Raw genomic sequence first — 23,707 nt, 5'->3', positions numbered from 1 at the left:
GAGCCAAAAAGGAAAGAGTTAAGTCTTTAATCACTTACTGCGATCATATAAGTAAGAGGCTAAAACCAAACGATGCACCACCACCCCCAGCCCCGTTCCTTTTTCCCCATGGTGGAGGGTCAGGTAGATCAGTGCAGTCATGGCGGGCATCTTACTGTTGACAAGCCCTGAACAAAATGCTCCTGCAGTTTTATGGACCCTGGGATGGGGAGGCCAGGGGTGAGGGCTAGGAATGGATGAGTACTGGGTATTGAGTCAGAGTGGGGAAAGATGTCTTCAGAATTCCCTCCTCTTCCTGATAAGGAGGGCTCAGCAGAGGTCTGCCCAAGGCCTCAGATAAAGACACCAAGGATTGATGAATGCAAATGTGCAAAATGCAGGTCTGAGAGGCCCAAATCCTTGACTGCAACACCCCTCAGAGATTACAGTGCCCTGGTTGTGGACCGGTGTAGGGAGGGCAGCCTTCCCATGAGGCGTCCAGGGAGACCTCTTGTAATGGCCCATGGTCAGGCCTGAAAAGTCACATGTAGGTTTTTTAACCAGGAGCCGGACTCTTCATCACTGTGGGGGTGAATCAACTCTAACCATTTTTTGTCCTGGTGAAAATCAGTCCCTGGGAAAGTGCTGAACGGTCCTACAGTAAGTCAGAACCCTCCCAGATTAGCAGTCTCACCAAGAGAGCATGGAGTGGGAGAAGGGGATTAGCCCAAATAAAATCAGGGGCTGTTACAAAGAAGGTGGAAGAGAAGTGAGGCAAGTCAACTCAACAGCCATGAACTACTCATGCTCCCTTCTTAGAAAAACCAAAGCAAAACCTATTGTAGAAAGGTCTCTCTTTAAACCTGTGTCTATTGACCCCTCCTCTTTTCCGAACAGCCAAGCTTCTAGAAATAATATTCAACACTCACTGTGTCCATTTCTGTCACTTATTTACTTATTTCTCAACTCACTGTGATCAGCTCCGCCTACCCCCTAGTCAACCAAAACTTCCCTTGCCAAGATCCCCAAGGACCGCACCGTGGTTAAAGCCCAAGGACCTTTACATCTTTATTTTGGTTGACCTTCTCTTGGTATTTGACTCTGCTGACCATGCTCTGCTTTTTGAAATCATCTCTACCCTTGTTTCTTTCCCCTCCTTCCTCTCTGAGTGTTTTTTCCCAGTCTCTTTTGTGGTCTCTTTGCTATTCTTTCATTACAGAGTTTCTGTTTTCAGCCCAATCACACACTCCTTGTTAGATCAGTCATTCTCCATCCCTCAGCAGGACGGTGGTTAGGAGTTCTAGGTCTTGAGTTAGCACATGGGGTCCAAATCATGGCTCTACCCACCACTCGTTGAGTCACTGTGGGAAAGCCACTCAGACTCTCGTTGTGAGTTTTCTTATCTGTGAGAGTGGACCTGCCGACAGGATTGTTGTGGGATTTAATGAGACAATGCTTGCAAAGCATTTAAAACAATGCCGGGCACACAGTAAGCATAGCTTGATAAATGGTGGCTATCGTTGTGTATTCAGATCATCTACCCTGCCTTGTGCTCACATCAGTCATGGCACTTTTTTGCTCTGTATTGTCCTTTTTCAGACCTCACATTAGTTAGTAACTTCCTTTTGGGGAGGACTGTGTTTTTTGGACACCAGATCCTTAGCACAGAGCTTGGCACAAAGAAGATGCTGGATAAAAGCACATTGGTTGAAGGTGAGTGACATCATGGATCACGTGTTGAGGGGAATGTGAAAGTAAAGTGGGCGTGGTTATGAAAGGTCCTCTGGGTTTCCTAGATGGTAACATAAATTCTTTTCATTAAGATGTTTGGCTATCATTTTTATTTTTTCAGTCCCACCTGACAAATATCCTGAATCCTTGTTCAAGTAAAATTCAAGAGTCTATCAGACAAAAACTTTTCCTTTCCTTCGTCTTCCCATCACCATGACCACCTCTACCATCATCATCACCAACATAATTGTCTTCAAGTTCCTGAGGCAGTCATTGAATAGTAATCTTTTTTTTTTTTTTTGCGGTACGCGGGCCTCCCACTGCTGTGGCCTCTCTCGTTGCAGAGCACAGGCTCCGGACGCGCAGGCTCAGCGGCCATGGCTCACGCGCCCAGCCGCTCCGCGGCATGTGGGATCCTCCCGGACCGGGGCACGAACCCGCGTCCCCTGCATCGGCAGGCGGACTCTCAACCACTGCGCCACCAGGGAAGCCCTGAGTAGTAATCTTGATCAGTTTTTCCAGTAAGAATCCCTGTTGCAACTTGGGTTCCCCAGTAAGTGGAATCTGAGTTGAAATTAGCATGCAGGAAGTTGGTTAAGGAGGGCTCTCCCTCTCCCCCTCCCCCTCCTCCTTCTTCTTCCTACAAAAGCTTAAGTGAGGGAAGCGGGGACTGAGCACTTGTTGGTGGATTTAATTTTCGCTGTCTCCACTCTGAGGTTCACTTAACTGTTCTGTATCAGGATTCACTCCACTTGGTAGGGACATGCCCAGTCCCTGAAGGGGGACAAACCTTCACTAACTGTGGTGTCACAGAGCCTCTGATTCCCCCTGAGTCAGCCCTGGTTGTTCACACCCCTATTTCAGTCTTTCATTTCCATGTAGTATGGGGGAAGGATTGGGGTGCCCATGGGTTTCACCCAGTGTTAACAGTGAGGTGGGGAGGTCGGGGTGGAAGAAAGGCTATTTTCACTGCACCTCTGATGTAACCTTTTCCACTGGCTTTTTCCCTCAGGATAGCTTTTCTTATTTTCTCTTCAGATTTCCAGCTCCGCATTCATCATTTGGGATATTAGATATAGTCTTGCTTTTTTCTGCCTTGTTCTACTTTTCCCCTCCCCCAGGGGCACCAAAAGATTGACTCTTGGAGGTTCCTCCACCCTCCGTGGCATCCTGCACCTGGCTTCACAGACATACATTCTCCAAGGATGTCCCATGACTCCCCTTGGGCTGACTATTTACACCCCCCCCAACTTCTGCTCCTCTTTAAGGTACGGGGTAGAAGGAGAATTCTCCTGGCTTTGTGGACGCCTTCTTTTCCTAGTACTGTTTCAGCAGTGCGGGAATCACCTTTAAGATACAGCTTAGCCAAAGCAGACATTCTTTTTTTCCTTGGCAGATGCTTTTTCAAGTGTGTTGTTAAGCTATGCTTCTTCCTTTGTTTGCTGTCAACAGGTAGTTTTTTTTTTTTTCGAGTTGCCTATTTGTGGTGTTTACTGTTTTTATTTCCTTTCCTAGTCATTGGGTAAAGGGGAATCTGCAATGGTGCCTCTGTGGACATGCCTATAAGGGAAGCACCATTTAATTCTTTTCAAACTCTGCTCACCGGTGAAAATTACTGAAGAAACCATTCAATGTTTCACACATCCTATGTGTAAATATCAGTCCTGTTAATGGCACAGGCCTCTGAGAGGTTGAGTGAAGGAAATTAGGTACAAATTAATATGGAAGGGTGATAATTGGAGATGGTTTTCAACTTTAAGTTGGAGAATAGATTAGAACAGAGATCTGTTCATATATCACAAAGTATTTTTGTTACATTTTAATAAAAGTTTCCCTCCCATTCCCTTCCCCACCCTCCATTCAGTTAAGGGTGGGTGAACATAAATACTGTTTGTATGGACAAATGTGGCCTGCACCCTTGATACCATCCCTTCTTTTCTTGTTTTCTAAGCTTCTTGCTTCCTTTCCACATCACAGCCTGGTATGCAAATACTCAGAGAAGACTTTATGTTTATGCTTTCTTGATTCCTAATGTATCTCACATTAAACAGGAACATTCACATAACCTACTCTTAAATTAGAATATGTGATTTTAAAACTTCATTCCCCTGAGAATCTGGGGAGAAAATGTGGAACAATTACACGTTTACCACGTAGAAGGCTGTTCTTCAGTTACACCCCAACTGATTCACTCACACTTATGAGGTAAGTGCTGACAACAGAGCTAAAAACAGGGCTGGAAAGTGTGACTGATGCTGGTGTGGAGACGGGGAGGTGGAGGGAAGGAGGAAAACTGGGCCAATGGCTTCTGCAAGCGAGTGTGACAAAGCAGCTGAGTGCGACTTTAGTATTTTCCAGTCATCTGGGTATAGGCCATGAGTGGCAGGCAGTTCTAGTCCTCTGCCCTGATGTGACTCTAAACTACCTTTGATAGCTCACCTGAGAAACTCAAGGTGAGTTGTAGGACTGCAGACTTTCATAGTGTTAGGGTCCTGGGCCTGACACTTAGCTAACCCATTGCCAGAATAATCTGGGTATGTAATAAAATCCTTTACACCCGGCCCCCCCACCCCCCAATTTGACAGTATGTATCAAGAGCTTACTTAAAAGGTCATTTCAGCTGGACTAGGTTGCTGGGGCTCAGATACCATTCTGATGGCTGAGTAGGTGTTACCTTTCCTCCAAAGATAATCATTTACATTTGTGGCTGGAATGTTGAGGAATGGATTTGGGCTGGGTTCCTTGATGTACCCAGGGTTTTCTTAAGCGTTGGAGGAGACTTCTGGAAAAAATAGGCCCAGACTTTGGCTCTACTTCATTGAGTGTTAAAGATATAGATCATGCCTAGTAGCGAGAAGGCGGGTGCAGACTGAGGCCACATTGCTGGATACTGCCATGGGGCCCTTGGGAAGGAACCCATCAAAAAGGAGGGGCTCCAGGGACTTCCCTGGTGGTCCAGTGGATAAGACTTTGCCTTCCAATGCAGGGGGTGTGGGTTCGATCCCTGGTTGGGGAGGTAAGATCCCACATACCTCGCGGCCACAAAACCAAAACATAAAACAGAAACAATATTGTAAGTAATTCAGTAAAGACTTTAAAAGTGGTCCATATCAAAAAAACAACAAACAACAAACTTAAAAAAAAAAACACAAAAAGGAGGTGCTCCAAATGGGACAAAGTTCACACCTAGTTTTAAAGACAGAGGGGAGGGTGGTCACCAAACTCACTCCAACCTGTGTTCTGATAGACTTTGGTAAAACAACTAGGCACACGTGAATTGAAAAAGCTCCATCAATTAAGAGCTGAAGCATTCAGGGCCCAAGCAATTCTTGTGTTGAGATTCCACTTGAGGAGAAAAACTGTCTTCAGGCTATGTACCTCCCCAGATATGCTCACCCCACTGCATCCCAGGCTTTAGCCCGTTGCTTGACTTTCCCAGTAAAGTGACCCCTGGGAATGCTGAATTATTCCCATGGTCTTAAACCTCCTGTCACTTGCTGCCAGCCTTTGTGGGGCAGGGATTGGGGAGGAGACATCTGAGGTGGGTGCTGGCAGGGACTGAGCCAAGGGCTCTTTTTTTACAGCTCCAGACTCAGTTCCTACTCTACCCGACTCATGGAAGCTCTGGATTTTCCAGTGGCTGCCTAGAGGTGCCAGGTGACATACCCCAGGAGTTCAGGGGAGGTGTGAACCATAGGACAAATTTGGACCAAAAAAAGACAGCAGATTGGAAAGAGTTTGCAGACAAAATTTTCCCCCGTACTGCTATCTCTTTGCTGTTGCAAGATACAGCAACTTGCAATAGTCTCTCTGATAAATAAGCTGGGTTTTGAAGCTGTAACAATTTGGATAACGTGCCACCTTTTATCTGCTTTCCTCCTCCATTCCTCCTTTCCTTCCCTTTGCCCTCACTCCTACTTCCCTACAATTACAGCCCCCAATGAAACACCAGCATGCAACTCAGGTTGTTTTCTAGAGAACCCAGGCTAACACAGAATATAAAAAAAGGTGAATTTGGCAGAAGTTTGCAGTAAAGGCAAGGGTATGGAAGAAACTTCAGGGCACTGAGCATGTTCAGTAGTCCTAATAGATAAGGGGCAACAGATCTGGGCTCTGGATCTATCATAAAAATGGGTTGACAAGTTGGGGTGTAGGAGTAAAGTGTGGTTATGGAATTATGCCTCCAGGAGGTACATTTCCTGCCCTCCAGCAGGTGGCAACAGGAAGACAACTACAAGGACTTGTAGCTTTGGATAGGTATGTCTATACTCCAGAGACTACAGAAATATTTGGGGTAATAGTCTCATTTAGGGGTTGAAAGTATTCACTGCATCAAGCCTTTATAGGAAAAAGTAGTAATAAGAAGTGATCACCCCGGGGCTTCCCTGGTGGCGCAGTGGTTGAGAATCCACCTGCCAATGCTGGGGACACGGGTTCGAGCCCTGGTCTGGGAAGATCCCACATGCCGTGGAGCAACGAACCCTGTGCGCCACAACTACTGAACCTGAACTCTAGAGCCCGTGAGCCACAACTACTGAGGCCCGCGCACCTAGAGTCCGTGCTCCACAACGAAAGAAGCCACCGCAATGAGAAGCCTGCGCACCGCAACGAAGAGTAGCCCCCGCTCGCCGCAACTAGAGAAAGCCCGTGTGCAGCAACGAAGACCGCAACACAGCCAAAAATAAATAAATAAATTTATTAAAGAAAAAGAAAAAGTGATCACCCCGTCAGTGAAAATGAAGAGAAATATAGTGAGAGGCCCTCTGTGTCCACTGGACACCGTTTTGCTAAAATCTTGGAAGTCTGCACTTTGCTTTATAAGGGAAGGTAGAGTGATTCTTGCACATACACATCAGGCTGTTTAATTCTCACCACAGCCCAGGGGAGCAGACATTATTCTCACCTCCATTTTGCAGATCAGGAAGAGGAAACTTGGTGAGGTAGAGTGCTTTGTTCCAGGTTACACAGATTCAGGGCTCAAACCACCCTGAGGTTCTTTGGCTCAAAATCCCAGCTATAGTTTTGAAGGGAACTGAAGAGGAGGTAAACTTCACCTCCTCCTCCTAGAGATTCAAAATAGTTCTACCTGGTTAGTGGCTCTACTTCAGGCAATAAGTCAAGACAAAAGGGAAATGATTCAAAAGTTGAGCGAACTGGGACTCTATTAATGTGCCAGGTAAGGTAATCTGTGTTTGTATCAGACGCCTATGATTTATGTAGATCCACATACATTTTTTTCAGATGCTGCACAAATTGGGAAATGTGTGGAGTGTTGTCGAACCATATGTATTTGTATGTGTTCAATACACTGTATAATTGACTCAATTATCCATGTGGGGATTATTCACTTTTAATTTGCAATCTGGCTTCTCCTTTCAGTTAGGATGTTTCAGGGCTGCCCTAGGAATGCCAACTAATGTAAATAATAATTTAAGTAAAACATAATTGGGTATGAAAATTAAATCCAATCTTTTCTCAGCTCCTGAAGATTCTACAGCTGAAATGTAACTCTAATTCATCCACTATCTTTTCATTCTCCAATGCCATTTTACTACCAAGGATTTTATTGCTTTCCATAGATGATTGCAATAGCGCCCTATCTGGCTTTCCTGCTTACCTCTTTCCCATCCAATAATCATTCTGCTTACAGTAATCTTCAACAAACAAACACAGTTCTCACAAAAATTTCTTTGCTTGAAAACACTTAATGGCTCCCCATTTCTCACCAGACTAAATGTACATGCCACAACCTGTCATTCAAGGCTTCTTCAGGCCACCTGTCTCAGGAAGTTTTCCTGATCCAACCTCGGATGCCTTATCACTGTTCCCAGCTCTGAATCCCCTTAATGCACTACATGCTTTTCTCTAAGTGAGACAAAGGTATTCCTGAACCCGCGTTGTCTGTCTATTCTCCTGAGATGTCCTTAATCGCAGTCTCTGCGGCGATTCATCTCCTCTACTCCGCAGTACCTAGCTCAGTGCCCGACCACAAAGAAAGGCACAACGCACATTTGCCCATTTACCTGCTGGAAAACCTCAAGGGCAGGAATTTTGGTCTTTTGTATCCCGACTGTCTAGCACAGTGCCTGGCACACAGTAGGTGCTCAAAGAACACTACTGAACGAATAAAAGTACAAAGAGCCCAGGCTCCGCGTGGGGCACTGTAGAGCTCCAGGGATGTAGATACAGGAAGGGCTGGTGGCGCAGGGCACAGGGTGGAGCTGGCCCTGGGCTCCTTCGGGGAGCGCGTTCCACCGCCTGCCCATTCGCAGCGCAGGCCAGACACCGCGGGCACAGCTTAAATTTTTTCTTCCAAAAAAAATATGTGTATATGTACGCACGCGTAAATGTATATGTTTATACACACACACTACCTACATAATACATAAAAATAGCCACACCATATCCAGGTATGCGTATATATATAAAATAGGCAAATATGTACATATAAACAAATTAATATATGTACAGCCTTAACTCGGAACGGCGGGAGTGGCGGGGAGGACGACGGGGACGCCCCTTCGCCCCTCCAGGATCGCAGGGCCGGAGCGGCGCGACCCCTGCGCGGCTTGAGCCTTACGGCTTGCCGTCCGCCGCTGCCGCCGCCATTGGTTGGACTCCAGGCAGCTGATCCAGGCGGCGGGGTCAGGGAGCTTTGAGGATGGCGGCGTCCGCGGCGCTGATTCTGCGGGAGAGCCCCAGGTATCCCCGGCTGAGCACGGGGGCAGCGCGGGCAGGGCAGGCGTAAGGATGCTGCTGTCTGTCGCCGACCCGCGGGTGGGGGCCCGGGACGGAGGGGCGGGCGCGGGGCTGGCAGAGTCGCAGCGCGGGCCCCGCGGGATTGCGCGAGACTGCGGGTGCCTCATCCTGCACGGTAGTTCACTTGCGTGGGCTTACAGTGGGCCTGGGCAGCTGAGGTCAGTACGACAGGGTGTGGTCAGTGTCACCGTTCCCCGAGGCTGTATGTCAGGTACCCAAGCCAACCTGGAGTAACACTGAAATCACGTGGGAAGGTATTCCGTTTCCGTTTTCAGTTCTCTTTCAGACCTCCTGAGTATGACCCATTGGTCCCGGATGGTCTTTAATACCTAACACGCGTTAAAATACCTTTTCAATCAAGATACACTAGGCCTCAGGCCAGGAGTTTTGGCTTGTAACAGTATCTAGCCAGAATTTAGTAACATTGCTTTTGTTTTCATTTGATTTCTTTTGAGTTCATTTGTTTATTTAGTTCATTTCTATTTATGATATGTAAGTAAGGTCGGCTGTCTATGGTGGTGAGGTAAAGTTATGTTTTAAAATAAAATTATTTAAGTAAAAGTGACTCCATTTAATGAAAAATAATAGTGCAGGTGGTGTGTGGATGCAGAAAAGTGCGGAAGTATACAGGCAAATAATTGAGGCTGGAGAATAACTGTGTCTAGATTGGAAAGGAGTCTTTTGAAGAAGAGAGTTGTCATTTTGAAGTTTTTCCTTTTTTGATTACTTGAGTTCTGACAGCCAGTTCCTTTTCTCACCCCAGTGTCCTGGGTAACACATCACATCAGTAAACCATATTCAACGTGGTGCAGTAGAATTGTTCTTATCACATAATTTAAGTTGATTATTACAATTGAAACAGGGCTTTAAAACAGCTGTGTACTTAGTGTCCCCAAATGATATTGTATGTAGTTTTTTTTTTTTTTTAACTCCATTACCTGGCATGCAGCAGTCTTTTCTTTCTATTTTTGGTGTAATTGCCAATTCCCTCCTCCCACTCTTCTCAAAGTTCTGTTTTGAGTTAAGTGGATACATAAACTTTCACTCCTAAATTAATACCATTCCCCACAGAGTGCAAGCTTCTCCTAGTCGTTTGCCTTGCCCAGAAGAAAGAGAAAATTTGCCAGATAGACCTTTTCAACAGAAATACTTTTGGGGGTATCTTTTGGAAACGTCCTGCCTTTGCTGGTCATCATCTGTTTTTCTTTATTTTACTCAGACTTACCTTGTAGCAAGCAGAGTTGTCGAAATGAAAACTTACAGACAGTTGTACTTACAATAACTACAGTACCACTTGGGGAAAACTCATTTTAAAACTTTGTTTTATGAATTTATTTAGCATGAAAAAAGCAGTGTCGCTGATAAATGAAATAGATATAGGAAGATTTCCACGATTGCTCACCCGAATTCTTCAAAAACTTCACCTGAAGGTTTGTATGTTTGTACTTGTATAGATTATAATATATCCTCGTGATTCCACTGCAACTCTAGGTTTCTACTTGAAGTACTTTTTGCGAGCCATTGTTCTCCAGCAGGTCCTCAGGAACACCGGGTCTCTAGAAAATTTGATAATATCCCACGGTCAAAAGTTTGGGAACTTATGTCTTCATTCAAATTAATTTTTTTAAATCATGGAACTTTTCAGAGTATATTTTATGGTAGTGTTAATAGTAAATATTTAAGCGTGAATGTTGTGTGCAAAATTTTCCAAATGTGTTTGACCAGGGAACTGTTTTATCATGGTATTTATTTTGGGACCAAGGCTCTGTGGAACACGCTTTAGCACAATTCTGATATCATGATTTCATTCTTTGTCTTAAAAATAACTCTGTAGTTTTGCTATCAACCAGTATGTAATTTTTCATTTAATCTTTCTCTTCCACTTTTATTTTCAGGGTGTGGTTATCTTGGATATATTGATGCTTAGTAATTCATTACTTGGTTAACTTGCTAACATTACTTAGTTAACGTCTTTATCAGGTTAATAAAATTAATTCCATTCAACATGTGTTTAAGGAGTGCCCATTAACTGCTCTGCCTGGTGCAAAGTATCACGATTAAATGAGAACCCAGACTCTTACCTCTTCTTTTTCCTGGCCAGAGGCCAGTCCCAAAGCCCTGCCCTTTCTCCCTCTGAAGTATCTCTCAAATCCAAGTTCTCTTCGTAATCCTAGTTCAGACCCTTATTATTTCTCCCTTGGACTACAACAGTTACCTTCAAACTGCTACCGCTGTCTATAGTCTTCTGCCTTCTTATCACTTCTTCATGGTGCTGTTCCATTTATCTTTCCAAATATTTTTTTCCTAAAAAAAAAAAAAGTTGATCATATCTTTACAGTGTTCAAAGCCATCAATGACTTTCCATTGCTCGTGGGAAAAAGTTCATATTCCTTAACATTGTATTATAATAACGCTACAATATAGGTACAGTCTGTGTTTTCCCCACTTTGCCAGTGTTTCAGTTACCCTGGACTATGCTCTTTTACTGGAACGTACTGTGAACTTTTTCGACTTGGTGTCTGTGTAATATACTCTTTTCCTTACCTGAAATATCTTCCCTTCTTTAGTGAATAAACTATTCATCTTTCAAGGATTTGGCAGTCCTCCTCTCAGCAGCTCATCCTCTCTTCTTTGCTTCTAAAACAGTTGGTTCATCCTCACCTCACTTTAGTACTACATCATAAGTATTTGTTTCATGATTACAGAGTCTTTCTCTGACCTTGAATACTTTAAGTATCATGTCTTACTCATCTTTATATTTCTCACACTTGATACATTGATAGTTATGCAGTTGGCACTCAATAGCTATTCTTGGAGTTCATTCTTTTCCTTGCCATGGGAAACACAAAATGAATATAGGTTCTCTGAATTCCTGCCTATAAGGAATTTGTGATGTAGAAGGAGAAACAGGAGGAACAACCACAAAAACAATAGCAGCTACATTCTGTGGTGTTTGCTATTCACAGTTCCATTGCTCCCTCTGTGACCAGTGCTGTTCTAATGGCTTTGTGGTATTAACTCATCTGATCCTCACAGCACCCTTAGGAAGTAAGTACTGTTGTCATCCTTATTTTATCCATGAAGAAACTGAGATAGAGACCAGTTAAATAATTTGCCCAAGGTCACACAGCTAGCTAGTAAGGCAGTCTGGCTCCAGAATCCATCCCTCTGACCCATTACAGTAAAGCTCAGGAAAGAGTGTGAAACGGTATATAAATCAGTCCAAAAGTGAATGATGCAGGCAGTTGATACAGAGTTTCTTTGATTGTCTGAGTTGGTGGCTGCCTTCTTTTTTATTTTTATTTTGTTTATTTTATTGTATTTTTCAATTGAAGTATAGTTGATTTAGAGTGTTGTGGGTGGCTGCCTTCTTAAACACATACAAAGTGATATGGGACACAAAACTCTTATATACATCTTTTGTTCTTCATACTGAGGTAGGATGGAACATCTGCAGGAAGCTCGTGACCCTCTGGAGTTTGTCTTTGACCCTCTGGAGTTGAGAAAACATTAATATCTATCTTAGAGTAACTGAATGGCCAGAGCATTCCACAGAGGTGTTTGAATGCTGTGCCTTCAGAGGTGGGGAGTGGAGGTGAGACGGTGTGGTTGTTGAGAGCTGAAGCAGCTGAGGACAGAAACATCTGTATTTGATTACTTGCCTGCAGAAAGTCAGGAGAGAAAGTCAGGAAAGGGGCAACCCATCTCCACTCCCCCAACCCGCCCAGACAGTTTTAGGGAATGTTCTTCCAGAGGGACTCCAGTTGTGATAAGGGCTCTTATCAAAGAGTTTGCAGTGACATCTCAGATCTGCCAGCTTTCTTTTATGTACTCTTGGTCTGTCAAGTTGGCCTTTGCCTTGGGAGAAGCAGAGTCCTGAGAGTGGCGAAACCGCATGCAGGTAAGTTGGTGAAGAGGTTTAGGGATTTGGTTGCTATTCTTAATGTTATCAGCTTGACACTTTGATTTTACCAAGTTTGATCTTGGTAAAATGGGATTGTGGGCAGAGGGTATCTCTTTTTGTCCAGACTGGTTCCTTGAAATCTCTAGTAGAAATAAACATGGGGAAAATAAGCTTAGGTATAGAATATGGGCATGCCTAAGTATGGGTCTGGGAGTCCTCTTTGAACTGGCCCGATACCTGAGCAATCGTGGCATATAGGAATACTTGGGAATTTTGGGTGGTTTGTTACCAATGTTTGGAGGGTGCTGGTGGCATTTAATGCCCAGGAACTTTGTTTTTTTTAACTTTTTATATTATATTGGAGTATAGTTGATTAACAACGTTGTGTTAGTTTCATGTGTACAGCAGAGTGATTCAGTTATACGTATGTACGGATCTATTCTTTTTCAAATTCTTTTCCCATTTAGGTTGTTACATAATATTGAGCAGAGTTCCCTGTGCTGTACAGTAGGTCCTTGTTGGTTATCCATTTTAAATATAAGAGTGTGTACGTGTCAATCCCAATCTCCCTAACTATCCCTTCCCCCCTGGTAACCATAAGTTCGTTTTCTAAGTCTGTGAGTCTGTTTCTGTTTTGTAAATAAGTTCATTTTTATCTTTTTTTTAGATTCCGCATATAAGCGATATCATTTGATACTTGTCTTTCTCTGTCTGACTTACTTCACTCAGTTTGACAATCTCTAGGTCCATCCATGTTGCTGCAAATGGCATTCTTTCATTCTTTTTAATGGCTGAGTAATATTCCATTGTATATGTGTACCTTTAAGTGTCTTGCAGTGAGTAGGACAGTCCTGTACAAATAATTGTCTCATCCTGCTTGCTAATAGAGTCTGCCTTGGGAAACACTGAAGGAGATCAGAGTAACTTCCTTATCTGTGAACTTAAAAACAAACAGTTGTGGCCTCTAAGTTTTTAAAATAGCTGTCACAACTCATGCAATTAAAAAAAAAACCCTCATATACCTTGCTCCAGAGACTCTTAGGCCCTCCCACAAAGCCTATTGATGTTACTATGTTACATGTCTAGTTCTGCGAGATGAAGTGTCTGGATTTCTGGCCATGGCCGACTAGCAACAGCAAACTGGGGGGTGAAGGCACTTCTGTGATGGGGCATGTAGGCAGTTTCAAGAATCGACTGCTGGGTATAGATTGAAATGGAAGAATTATGAAAATCAGACACAAGAAATACAAAAGCAAAGAAATCTGAGGGTTTTTTCTGAAGTGAAAAATCATCAGTGTATCTTAGCAGTTCTTTAGGAAACTAACTGCAGCACGGAACTTGGATGCTCATAATTATGATCTGACTTATTGCAAGAATCTAGTGTAATCCAATATACTTTGTTTACAGAAGTCTAGAATGGGTGCCGTACATTTCAGAAAGATTGCTTTTAGAAGTTTAAAATAAAAGTTCTTTTGTTTGATAGGTTGACTTGTGGGTACCACCATATTTCCTCATTATGACAGATAGAGAAATCTCATTATATTCGTATAAAGGACAGTCACAGAGGTAAACCCCAGCATACAGAAATGCTGAGGATTTTGTTGTTGTTACAGTGTATGGAGGGTGTTGCTGGCACTTAATGCCCTGGGACTTTAAATGTCCTACGATGTGCAGCACAGTCCTGTTCAAAGAAGAATTGGCCTCACCTATGTGGACAGAAAAAGAAAAGAGTAGCTTATCTCTGAAAATGCATTTATTTTGTACTTAATATAAGCTGGAGGGCTTCTTACAACTTAGTTTATTAGGTTAAAATGATATATATACATTTTAAATTATGGCATATGCAGACTACTAGGACCATTGTGGTGTTGGTGTGTGTGTATGGCTGTGTATGTGAGTCAGAGCTTGGATTCTGGACCACAGGCCTCTCTCGTCTCTAAAGCCGTGCTCTGAATTTTTAAAACCTAATTGCCTTCCTAATTATTTAGATAGTATACTGTCTTCATAGAATAGAAGATCTGTATAACTTTCTGAGGAATGTGACCTGATTTCAACTATATGTGGAATTAAGATGAGTTCACTCATCGTGCATGTTAAGAAAATAAATTCTTCAAAAAAAGAAAAAGTTCGAAGAATGGATTTTTTGATTTGTTCTTTTTTATGCCCTTAAAGTTCAAAATAGAGTGCTTAAGTGAAGTGTTTCAGTAACATTTTAATTTCACAAATAGTTTATGAGGAAGTTTTTGTTTTAAGACATTTAAACAACATGGACGAACTGAAATGCCCCCCTTGGCTAACTCTTGACCCTTCCTCCATCTTGATTCTCTCCTGTGTGAGTTATCTATTGCTGAATTGCAAATTTCCCCCAAATTTAGCAGATTAAACCAACAATAAACGTTTATTATCTCTCACCCTTCCTGTAAGTCAGGAATTTAGCAGTGGTTTGGCTGGGTGGTCCTGGCTTGGGGTTCTCATGAAACTGCTCTCAGATGTTGGTTAGGGCAGCTGGTACCTGAAGTTTTGACTGGGGTAGAGGATTTCCTTTTAACATGGCTAGATGGTGGCACCAGTTAGTTCCTTGTCACACGGGCCTTTGCTCCTGACATGGACGTTGTCTTCTTTCAGAATGAGTGGTCCAAGAGAGGGAGGTGCTGTCCTTTTTATGACCTAGGTTTGGATATCACATACCTTCACTTTTACTATATTCTACTGGTTAGAAGTAAGTCAGTAAGTCTGGCTCATATTCAGGGGAGAGGAAATTAGGCTCCATCTTTTGAACAGAGGAGTGTTAAAAGAATTTGCAGATATGATAAAACCACCACACCTCCCCAGAAGTAGTCTTTGTTGTCGATTTGGTTTTCATCTTTCCAGGTCTTTTTTTCAAGTATTAATAAATACAGATGTGCAAACATGTGCACGCATATATAAATAGAAATTTTTGGTTTTTATATAAATGCGTTCATAAGTGGCATTATACTGTTTACCTTTTTCACTTATCACTTGTATCAAAGATCTTTCCATATCAAGCCATACAGCAGTTATTCTTTTTAAATACTGTTTTTCCTTTCTGCCTGTATATATATATTTATGGCATATGCTTTTTAAATACATAGAAAAAATTAACATCCATTTTCCATTTAAAATATAAGTTTCGGGCTTCCCTGGTGGCGCAGTGGTTGAGAGTCCGCCTGCTGATGCAGGGGACACGGGTTCGTGCCCTGGTCCGGGAAGATCCCACACGCCGCGGAGCGGCTGGGCCCGTGAGCCATGGCTGCTGAGCCTGTGCATCTGGAGCCTATGCTCCGCAATAGGAGAGGCCACAACAGTGAGAGGCCCGTGTACCACAAAAAAAAAAATAAATAAATAAAATTTAAGTTTCTTGGACACTTGCTCTCTAATTTTATAAACATGGGCCTTAAATTTTTCCCACTGAGAGGGTAAAAACGAATATATCTCCTTTACTTTCTCTTCAACACCCAGATATGTGTGGGTTACTTTTGGTACCTAGGAAGAAGTTAACCTGCTGCTGCTGTCTGGAAGCAAATAGAGTGACTTACATTTAATATTGATCTACCTAGGGTCGTTGCTGGAGCAAGATATTGACTATGGATTTGGAACTTTGTTTCATGGCTGTATTTTATTCTCCATTTGTTGTTCTGCTCACATATTTTAAGCGCCACCTTATTTTAAGGGTGCACGTTTCATGTACCAGTGTATGGGGGGAGATACATGTTCCCTTGTCCCCCTTCACTCCAAACCACTTAATTAATATGATGCCCTTGAAGATCTTGAGAATGTCCCTTTTCTTGCTTTTTTTTTTAACAATGTCTCGGGACTTCCCTGGCGGTCCAGTGGTTAAGAATCTGCATTCCAATGCAGGGGAAGTGGGTTCGATCCCTGGTCGGGGAGCTAAGATCCCACACGCCTCATGGCCAAAAAACCAAAACATAAAGCAGAAGCAGTATTGTAACAAATTCAATAAAGACTTTAAAAATGGTCCACATCAAAAAAAAAATCTTAAAAAAAAAAGAAGTCTCACTTTCTTGTACATATTGAGGACACTGAAGTTTATTTTTCTATGTGCTCAATCACTATTTTTATTTTGTCAAAATATCTCATTTGGTGTATATTTAAAGGAATCAGATCGACAAACTTGGAAGTTAAGTTGTACATATCCATTGAATTTAGTGCAACATGTGGTTCATTGATTGTACATGAGTAATACTGTTATTCTCTTCCTCATATTGATAAAGTCTGGTACTGTAGGTCATTATTTCAAGAAGGTGTATGGTAGTCACAGAAATTCTGGAACTTTAAAATCAAAACATTGCTCTTGAGGTAAATGATTGGCATTTTGGCCAAATTGGGTTCATGCTTTTCTCAGTCATAAAACAGGTAGTAGATACTGGGAGTTCTGGTGACTAGCCTCCCCAAACCAAAAATATGCCAGCTTAGAGTTCTAATGCTGCTTCACTTGAGCAATTGTAAAGTTGTACCTCATCCTAAGCTGTTGAGGCATGGACTTCTGAAACTTCTCCATGTAGCAGTTGGGGAGAGGCAGCAACAGGGAAAGTTGTTTTTGGTATGTGTAGATAAAGTATTTTTATTTGAAAGCAGTTCTAATAGTGTATATTTTTCATACTTGAAAAACCAGTCTTTAGATCAAGGAGATTATTTTGAAAATGAAAGAAAGGAGACTAGCCAGAACTTATACTCAGATGGCTAACTTCTTTCTTTCATATATTGCTTATAAAAGTAATGTGTGTTATGTGTAAGTTTTGGAAAATATTAAAATTATCAAAAAGACTTAATTTCTCTCTTTATATATGCTTTTATAATAATCCATACTTTTGCAGAACTCATTAAAAAGGGAAGTTATTGGAACAGTTATTTGTTTTTAATTTGTCTTTCTAACTAGAGGATAGTACTCCTGAGAACATAAACTGTCTGTGTAGCACATAATAAGTACTCAGTAAATATATATATATATGTGTGTGTGTGTATGTGTGTGTGTATATATATATATATATATATTTATATATATGTATATTTTTTGTACTTCTGCAGTATCAGTTGTGATTTCTCCTCTTTCATTTCTTATTTTGTTTATTTGGGTCTTCTCTCTTTTCTTCTTAGTGAGCCTGGCCAGAGGTTTGTCAATTTTGTTTACCCTCTCAAAGAACCAGCTCTTGGTTTTATTGATTTTTTTCTATTGTTTTTTAAATCTCTATTTTATTTATTTCCTCTCTGACCTTTATTAGCTCCTTCCTTCTTCTGAATTTAGGTTTTGTTTGTTTTTCTTTTTCTAATTCTTTTAGGTGGTGGGTTAGATTGTTTGAGATTTTTTTTGTTTCTTAAAGAAAGCCTGTATCACTGTAAATTTCCCTCTAAGAATTGCTTTTGCTGCATCCCATAACCCACTGACTTTTAATAAAATAATCCTAAGGGTTAAACTAGTTGCCACCTCTCTATCTGATGGGAATCCTGGTGCTAGGTAATGGAGAATGTAGATAAAGTTTCTCAAGGTTAACAGTTTTTATCTGTTTAATGCTTCCAGGGTAGGCTCCCTCTTATTAAATGCCTACAGAGGCTTAGGGCTAGGTAAGGTCATATACTGGCAGAGGTTTTGGGGTGAGTTGGGGGGGAGGAAAGAGCTACCAAAGGAAAGGAGCCCCCAGGTATTTTCTATCTTAAAATGATGTTCTCTTAAATGGAGATTTTGCTTTGGGCTCTTAGAAGAGTTGCTGGGGCCCATTATAATTGGATAGTATTATTACAGAGAAGGTGTTTCTCCCCCCCCCCAATGTTTTTTTTATTTTCTTTCTTAATTTTTATTTTATACTGGAAAATAGTTGATTATAATGTTGTGAGTAAAGATGGAGACTACTATTAATTATTGTTAACATTTGGGGGTTTTACCTTGTAGTATTGTTTTTTCTAAATGTCCATTGTTAAAAAAATTTTTTTTATACAGCAGGTTCTTTTTAGTTATCCATTTTATACATATTAGTGTATATGTTAAATGTCCATCGTTTATGTTATTTACCATTATTTTCCACCTCCTATAAATCATAGAATTGAAAATACTGTTTTTTTTTAATGAAATTTATTTGGCAAGAGCCAGGTAATGAACTGTACTATGATTTTAAGATATTGAAATTTACAGACACATCAGTTTCTTTCTAGGATGGATTTACTTTCTTTCAAGTTCTCATTGTCATATGAATAAATGAATTTTCTGTTGAGTGTCTGAGTTTTGAATACCTGAGTGTATGCTAATAGATTGCTTTCTGTGTTGTAGGCTGAGAATAGTTTCAGTGAAGAAGAGGAAGAAAAACTTCAAGCTGCATTTTCTCTGGAGAGACAAGATCTTCACCTAGTTCTTGAAACAATATCTTTTATTTTAGAACAGGTATTTTTATTGCCCCAAGCTTCCTAACCATGGTTTGTTTACTACATGTTTGCATTGCTGTGATATCTATAACATTTTATCTTATTTTTCTCAAGTATACAGATGGAAGCTATGAATATGTTTTATCAAACAATTTTGATGTAGTAAAAAAATTTTGAATGTGTGATTTTTTTTCCATGGTGTTGCGTTCTACTAAAACAGTCTTAGTGTTGAGCAGCGTGAGTAAAGTATTTGACAATATGAATCAAAATTTCGTTGACTTGAGACCGTTAAAAAAGATTCAAATTTATTGTTACTTGGTATAATAATTTGGAAAAATGATTTGGGAAAATGAACACATTTTATTTAAGAAATTTAATAAATGATTTTGGAGGATTTATTTGACTAGGTTGATAAATAAAACATTTAGAAAAGAAATATTTATCAAAGGACCTTTTGTCATACTATTTCTTCCTACTGAGCTGTTCTTCTGCATCCCTTCTTTACATGTAAATTCAGTTCATTGTTCAAGTTCATTGTTCTGTTCAAATCACATCTCCTCCCACTGCAGCCTTGACCCCTTATACTTGCAATCCTCCCCTTATTTGGATTCCTTTTATGCTTGGCTCATCATGGTAGAGCACATTGTTAGTCTTTTCATTATTTCATGTATGTCAGTTGTGTCTCCTTCACTAGGTTTTGAATTTGTATGGGGCCAGGATCACATTTTCTGTGCATCTTATGTAAATGTAGCACATTGCTGGGCTAAAAATAAATTCTTTTTTTTAACATCTTTATTGGAGTGTAATTGCTTTACGATGTTGGGTTAGTTTCTGCTGTATAACAAAGTGAATCAGCTATACGTATACATACATCCCCATATCCCCTCCCTCTTGCGTCTCCCTCCCACCCTCCCTATCCCACCCCTCTAGGTGGTCACAAAGGACTGAGCTGATCTCCCTGTGCTATGCAGCTGCTTCCCACTAGCTATTTTACACTTGGTAGTGTATATATGTCAATGTTACTCTCTCACTTTGTCCCAGCTTACCCTTCCCCCTCCCCATGTCCTCAAGTCCATTCTCTATGTCTGCGTCTTTATTCCTGTCCTGCCCCTAGGTTCATCAGAACCTTTTTTTTTTTTTTTAGATTCCATGTATATGGGTTAGCATACAGTATTTGTTTTTCTCTTTCTGACTTACTTCACTCTGTATGACAGACTCTAGGTCCATCCTCCTCACTACAAATAACTCAATTTCGTTTCTTTTTATGGCTGAGTAATATTCCATTGTATATATGTGCCACATCTTCTTTATCCATTCATCCGATGATGGACACTTAGGTTGCTTCCATGTCCTGGCTATTGTAAATAGAGCTGCAATGAACATTGTGGTACATGACTCTTTTGAATTATGGTTTTCTCAGGGCATGTGCCCAGTAGTGGGACTGCTGGGTCATATGGTAGTTCTATTTGTAGTTTTTTAAGGAACCTCCATACTGTTCTCCATAGTGGCTATGAAAATAGATTCTTAATAAATTCCTGTTGTTTGATTAAGTAGAATACTTGTGAAATAAAAGTTTATTTCACAATAAACAATACTGTAGGTTTCTGGGCATTCTAGTGAATAGATACCATTAGGAGGACAAGCTGCTAGGCATCTACTACATGCAGCCTTATACAGATTACAGATCATAAAGATGATTATGGTTCTTATCCTTGGTGAACCTTCAGTAGAAGAAAAGGATAACTGAATAGGGCAGAGCAGCCTGGGTTTTATGAGGAAGTTTTTTCAGAATAATGTAAAAAACAACAGGTATCACCATGAAAAAGGTTTTCAATTTTTTATTATATATTATCTAGGAAGTTGGTAGATGAACGTGGTTTTGAGAAAGTGTTTCTTGGAAAAATGTTGATAGTTGGGAAACAAAACCACTGTGTACTTATTTGAAATAATGAAGTGAAATAAGGAAATGAACTTTTAATTAGGATACCATTTACATAGCCAAAGCAAAGAAGTTTTTCTGTTAAGTAGATTTAGTATTACTTAAACCACAGGCAAAAATGAAGCAGTTTAGCTTGAATAATTTAGGCCATTTAATTCTGAATCTTCCAGCCCTTGGTTGAGTATATTATTATTTGTAAAATAATAAAACAATCTCTGCAGCAGAAATATGAAATTTTCTAAATTTAAATCATTTAAAATAATGTTGTATTTGATTACAGTTCAAGGTCTCTGTATGAACAGTAGGGATATATATAATTTTTTTTTCTTCTTTTCTAGGCAGTATATTACAGTGTGAAGCCAGCAGCTTTGCAGCAGCAATTAGAGAACATTCATCTTAGACAAGACAAAGCAGAAGTATTTGTCAATGCTTGGTCTTCTATGGGTCAAGAAACAATTGAAAAATTCAGGCAGAGGATTCTTGCACCCCACAAGGTATAGTATATACTACTCAAAAGATATTTTTCAATATGTATGTATGGCATAAATTATTATATCTGAAAAATTCCGCTCTCCTCTTCTATTTTCTGGAAATATTTGTGATTGGTGTTTTTTTGCATTTTCACCAGCATTATATGAGCGTTCCAGTAGTTCCAAATCCTTGACAGCTCTTGGTATTGTCAGTTGTCTGTATTAAAGCTATTCTGTTAGGTATTGTAATGATATCTTGTGTTTTTAATTTACATTTCCCTAATAACAGATTATGATGATTATCTTTTTATGTACTTACGTGCCATCCATATGTCTCCTTTGGTGAAGTGTCTGTTCAGATCTTTTGTCTAACTGTATTTCCACACTGTGACAGATAATTATAGTAATATAAAGGACAATTAGAAGTGTAAATCCCAGCATATAGAAATGCATGGGTTTTGTTTTTGTTCTTGTGTTTTTGGTTGTTACAATTTGTAGAAGGTGTTTGTTTTCTTTCTGTTGAGTTTTGTGAATCTTTTGAGTCCTTTGTCAGATATATGATTTGCAGATATTTTCTCTTAGTCTGTAGCTTTCCTTTTTAGTTTCTAACAGTGTCTTTTGCAAAGTAAAGCCTTTAAAATCTGATCAAGTTTGATTTATCATTTTTTTCTTTTGTTGATACTGCCTTTGGTTTTGTATCTAAGAATCTGTAGCTTAATGCAATGTCACAAACTTTTGTTTTCTTCTAAGTGTTTTATAGTTTGTGTTTTACATTTAAGTCTAACATCCAGTTTGGGTTAATTTTATATAAGCCATGAGGTACAGGTCCAAGTTGTTTTTTTTTTCTGATATGGATGTTCATTTGTTTCAGCATATTATTGATAACATCCTTTTGTTATTGAATTGCCTTAGCCCCTTTGTCAAAAATCGTTTGACATATTTGTGTATCTCTTTCTAGATTCTCTTTTTGGTTTCATTTATCTATTTGTCTATCTTTATGCCAATATCATGCTGCTTTAATTACTGTAGCTTTGTAGTAAGTCTTAACATCAAGTATTGTTAATCTGCTGACTTTGTTCTTTTTAATAATTGTTTTGGCTATTCTAGTTTCTTTACCTTTTAATACAAATTTGAAAACCAGGTTTCTTAATATCTGCAAAAAATCCTTTAATTTATAGGTCACTTTGTAGATAAATGACTTCTTAACAGTATTGAGTATATCTCCATTTATTTAGGTCTTGTTTGATTTCTTATATCAGTGTTTTTCATTTTTCAGCATATTTTGTTAGATTTGAACACTCTTAACCTAAGTTATTTTTTGTAGTTGTTGTAAATGGTACTGGTTTTAAAATTTTGGTTTCTAGTTGTTTACTGCTAGTATATAGAAACACAATTGATTTTTATATATTGATATTGTATTCAAGACCTTGGTAAACTCACTAATTAGTTATAGCAGTTTTTTTGGTGGTTTTCCTTGTGATTTTCTTTGTAGGAAGTCAGATTGTTCATGAATATAGAGATAGTTTTATTTCTTCCTTTTCAGTTTGTTCAGCTTTTGTTTTTCCTGCCTTACTATACTGACTAGAACTTCTAATATGATGTTGAATAAGATTGGTAAGTTTGAACATCATGCTTTGTTCCCAGTTTTAGAGAGGAAGCATTCAGTCTCTCATCATTAAGTAAGATGCTGGGGACTTCCCTGGTAGTCCAGTGGTTAAGACTCCTCGCTTCCACGGCAGGGGCACAGGTTCAATCCCTGGTCAGGGAGTTAAGATCCTGCATGCTGGATGGTACGGCAAAAATATTAAAAAGAGAGTAGGATGGTGGTTACCAGGGGCTGGGGCTGGGGTAGGGAAATGGAGGCAATGTTGTTCAAAGAATACAAATTTCAAGTTATAAGATGAATAAATTCTGGGGATCTAATGTATAAAATAGAAACAAAAAGATGCTAGCTATGGGTTTTTAGAAAATGCCCCTGTATTGTTTTCATTTCTCTCTCTTTTTTTTAGCTCTACATTCTAAGAGCTCTCAAGTGTCCTCCACATCACAGCTTCATTTTTCATTTTAATTTCTGCTTTTTCCTGTACCCTGTACAGATTTTAAGTTTTCCATTTATTTATCCCTAAAATTTTTTTAACCATCACCATTAAAAAAAAAGTCTCCACTTGCCTTTGAATATTTGCCTATTTTTTATATTTATATAATTTTCTTCTGTTTTTTTTCTTGCATTTATATAAGTACAGTATACTTGTATAGTTAAAAATATTTCTTTTTTCACCTCTAATAGTAAGTCATTTTTTATTGTTTTCTGGATGATAGTTTGTTGCTTTTTTGAAAGTAATATTTCTGGGGCTTCCCTGGTGGCGCAGTGGTTAAGAGTCTGCCTGCCAATGCAGGGGACCCGGGTTCAAGCCCTGGTCTGGGAAGATCCCACATGCCGCAGAGCAGCTAGACCCGTGCACCACAACTACTGAGCCTGCACTCTAGAGCCTGTGAGCCACAACTACTGAGTCTACATGCCACAACTACTGA

The 23,707-nt window shown here is 40.1% G+C and overlaps 1 protein-coding gene across 3 annotated transcripts in view; it reads left to right on the top strand.

Annotated features, from left to right (window-relative positions):
- The first annotated feature begins 8,327 nt into the window (after positions 1–8,327).
- The window catches only part of COMMD10 (COMM domain containing 10), a 180,048-nt gene continuing 164,668 nt past the window's right edge, over positions 8,328–23,707 (top strand). For 2 of the 3 annotated variants that reach the window (XM_082620615.1, XM_082620617.1), the window contains exons 1-4: positions 8,328–8,412; positions 9,809–9,899; positions 18,675–18,785; positions 21,044–21,199. In XM_082620615.1, the coding sequence (XP_082476741.1) occupies positions 8,372–8,412; positions 9,809–9,899; positions 18,675–18,785; positions 21,044–21,199 (399 nt within the window). In that variant the 5' untranslated portion in view covers positions 8,328–8,371. Of the gene's footprint in view, positions 8,413–8,577; positions 8,724–9,808; positions 9,900–18,674; positions 18,786–21,043; positions 21,200–23,707 lie in introns of those variants that run through there. The other variant, XM_082620616.1, reaches the window with a different exon arrangement.

Source organism: Mesoplodon mirus (genome assembly GCF_964341445.2).
Source record: "Mesoplodon mirus genome assembly, chromosome: 5".
In the NCBI taxonomy this organism is placed as follows: domain Eukaryota; kingdom Metazoa; phylum Chordata; class Mammalia; order Artiodactyla; family Ziphiidae; genus Mesoplodon; species Mesoplodon mirus.
This window is presented reverse-complemented; position numbering and strand designations above follow the sequence as displayed.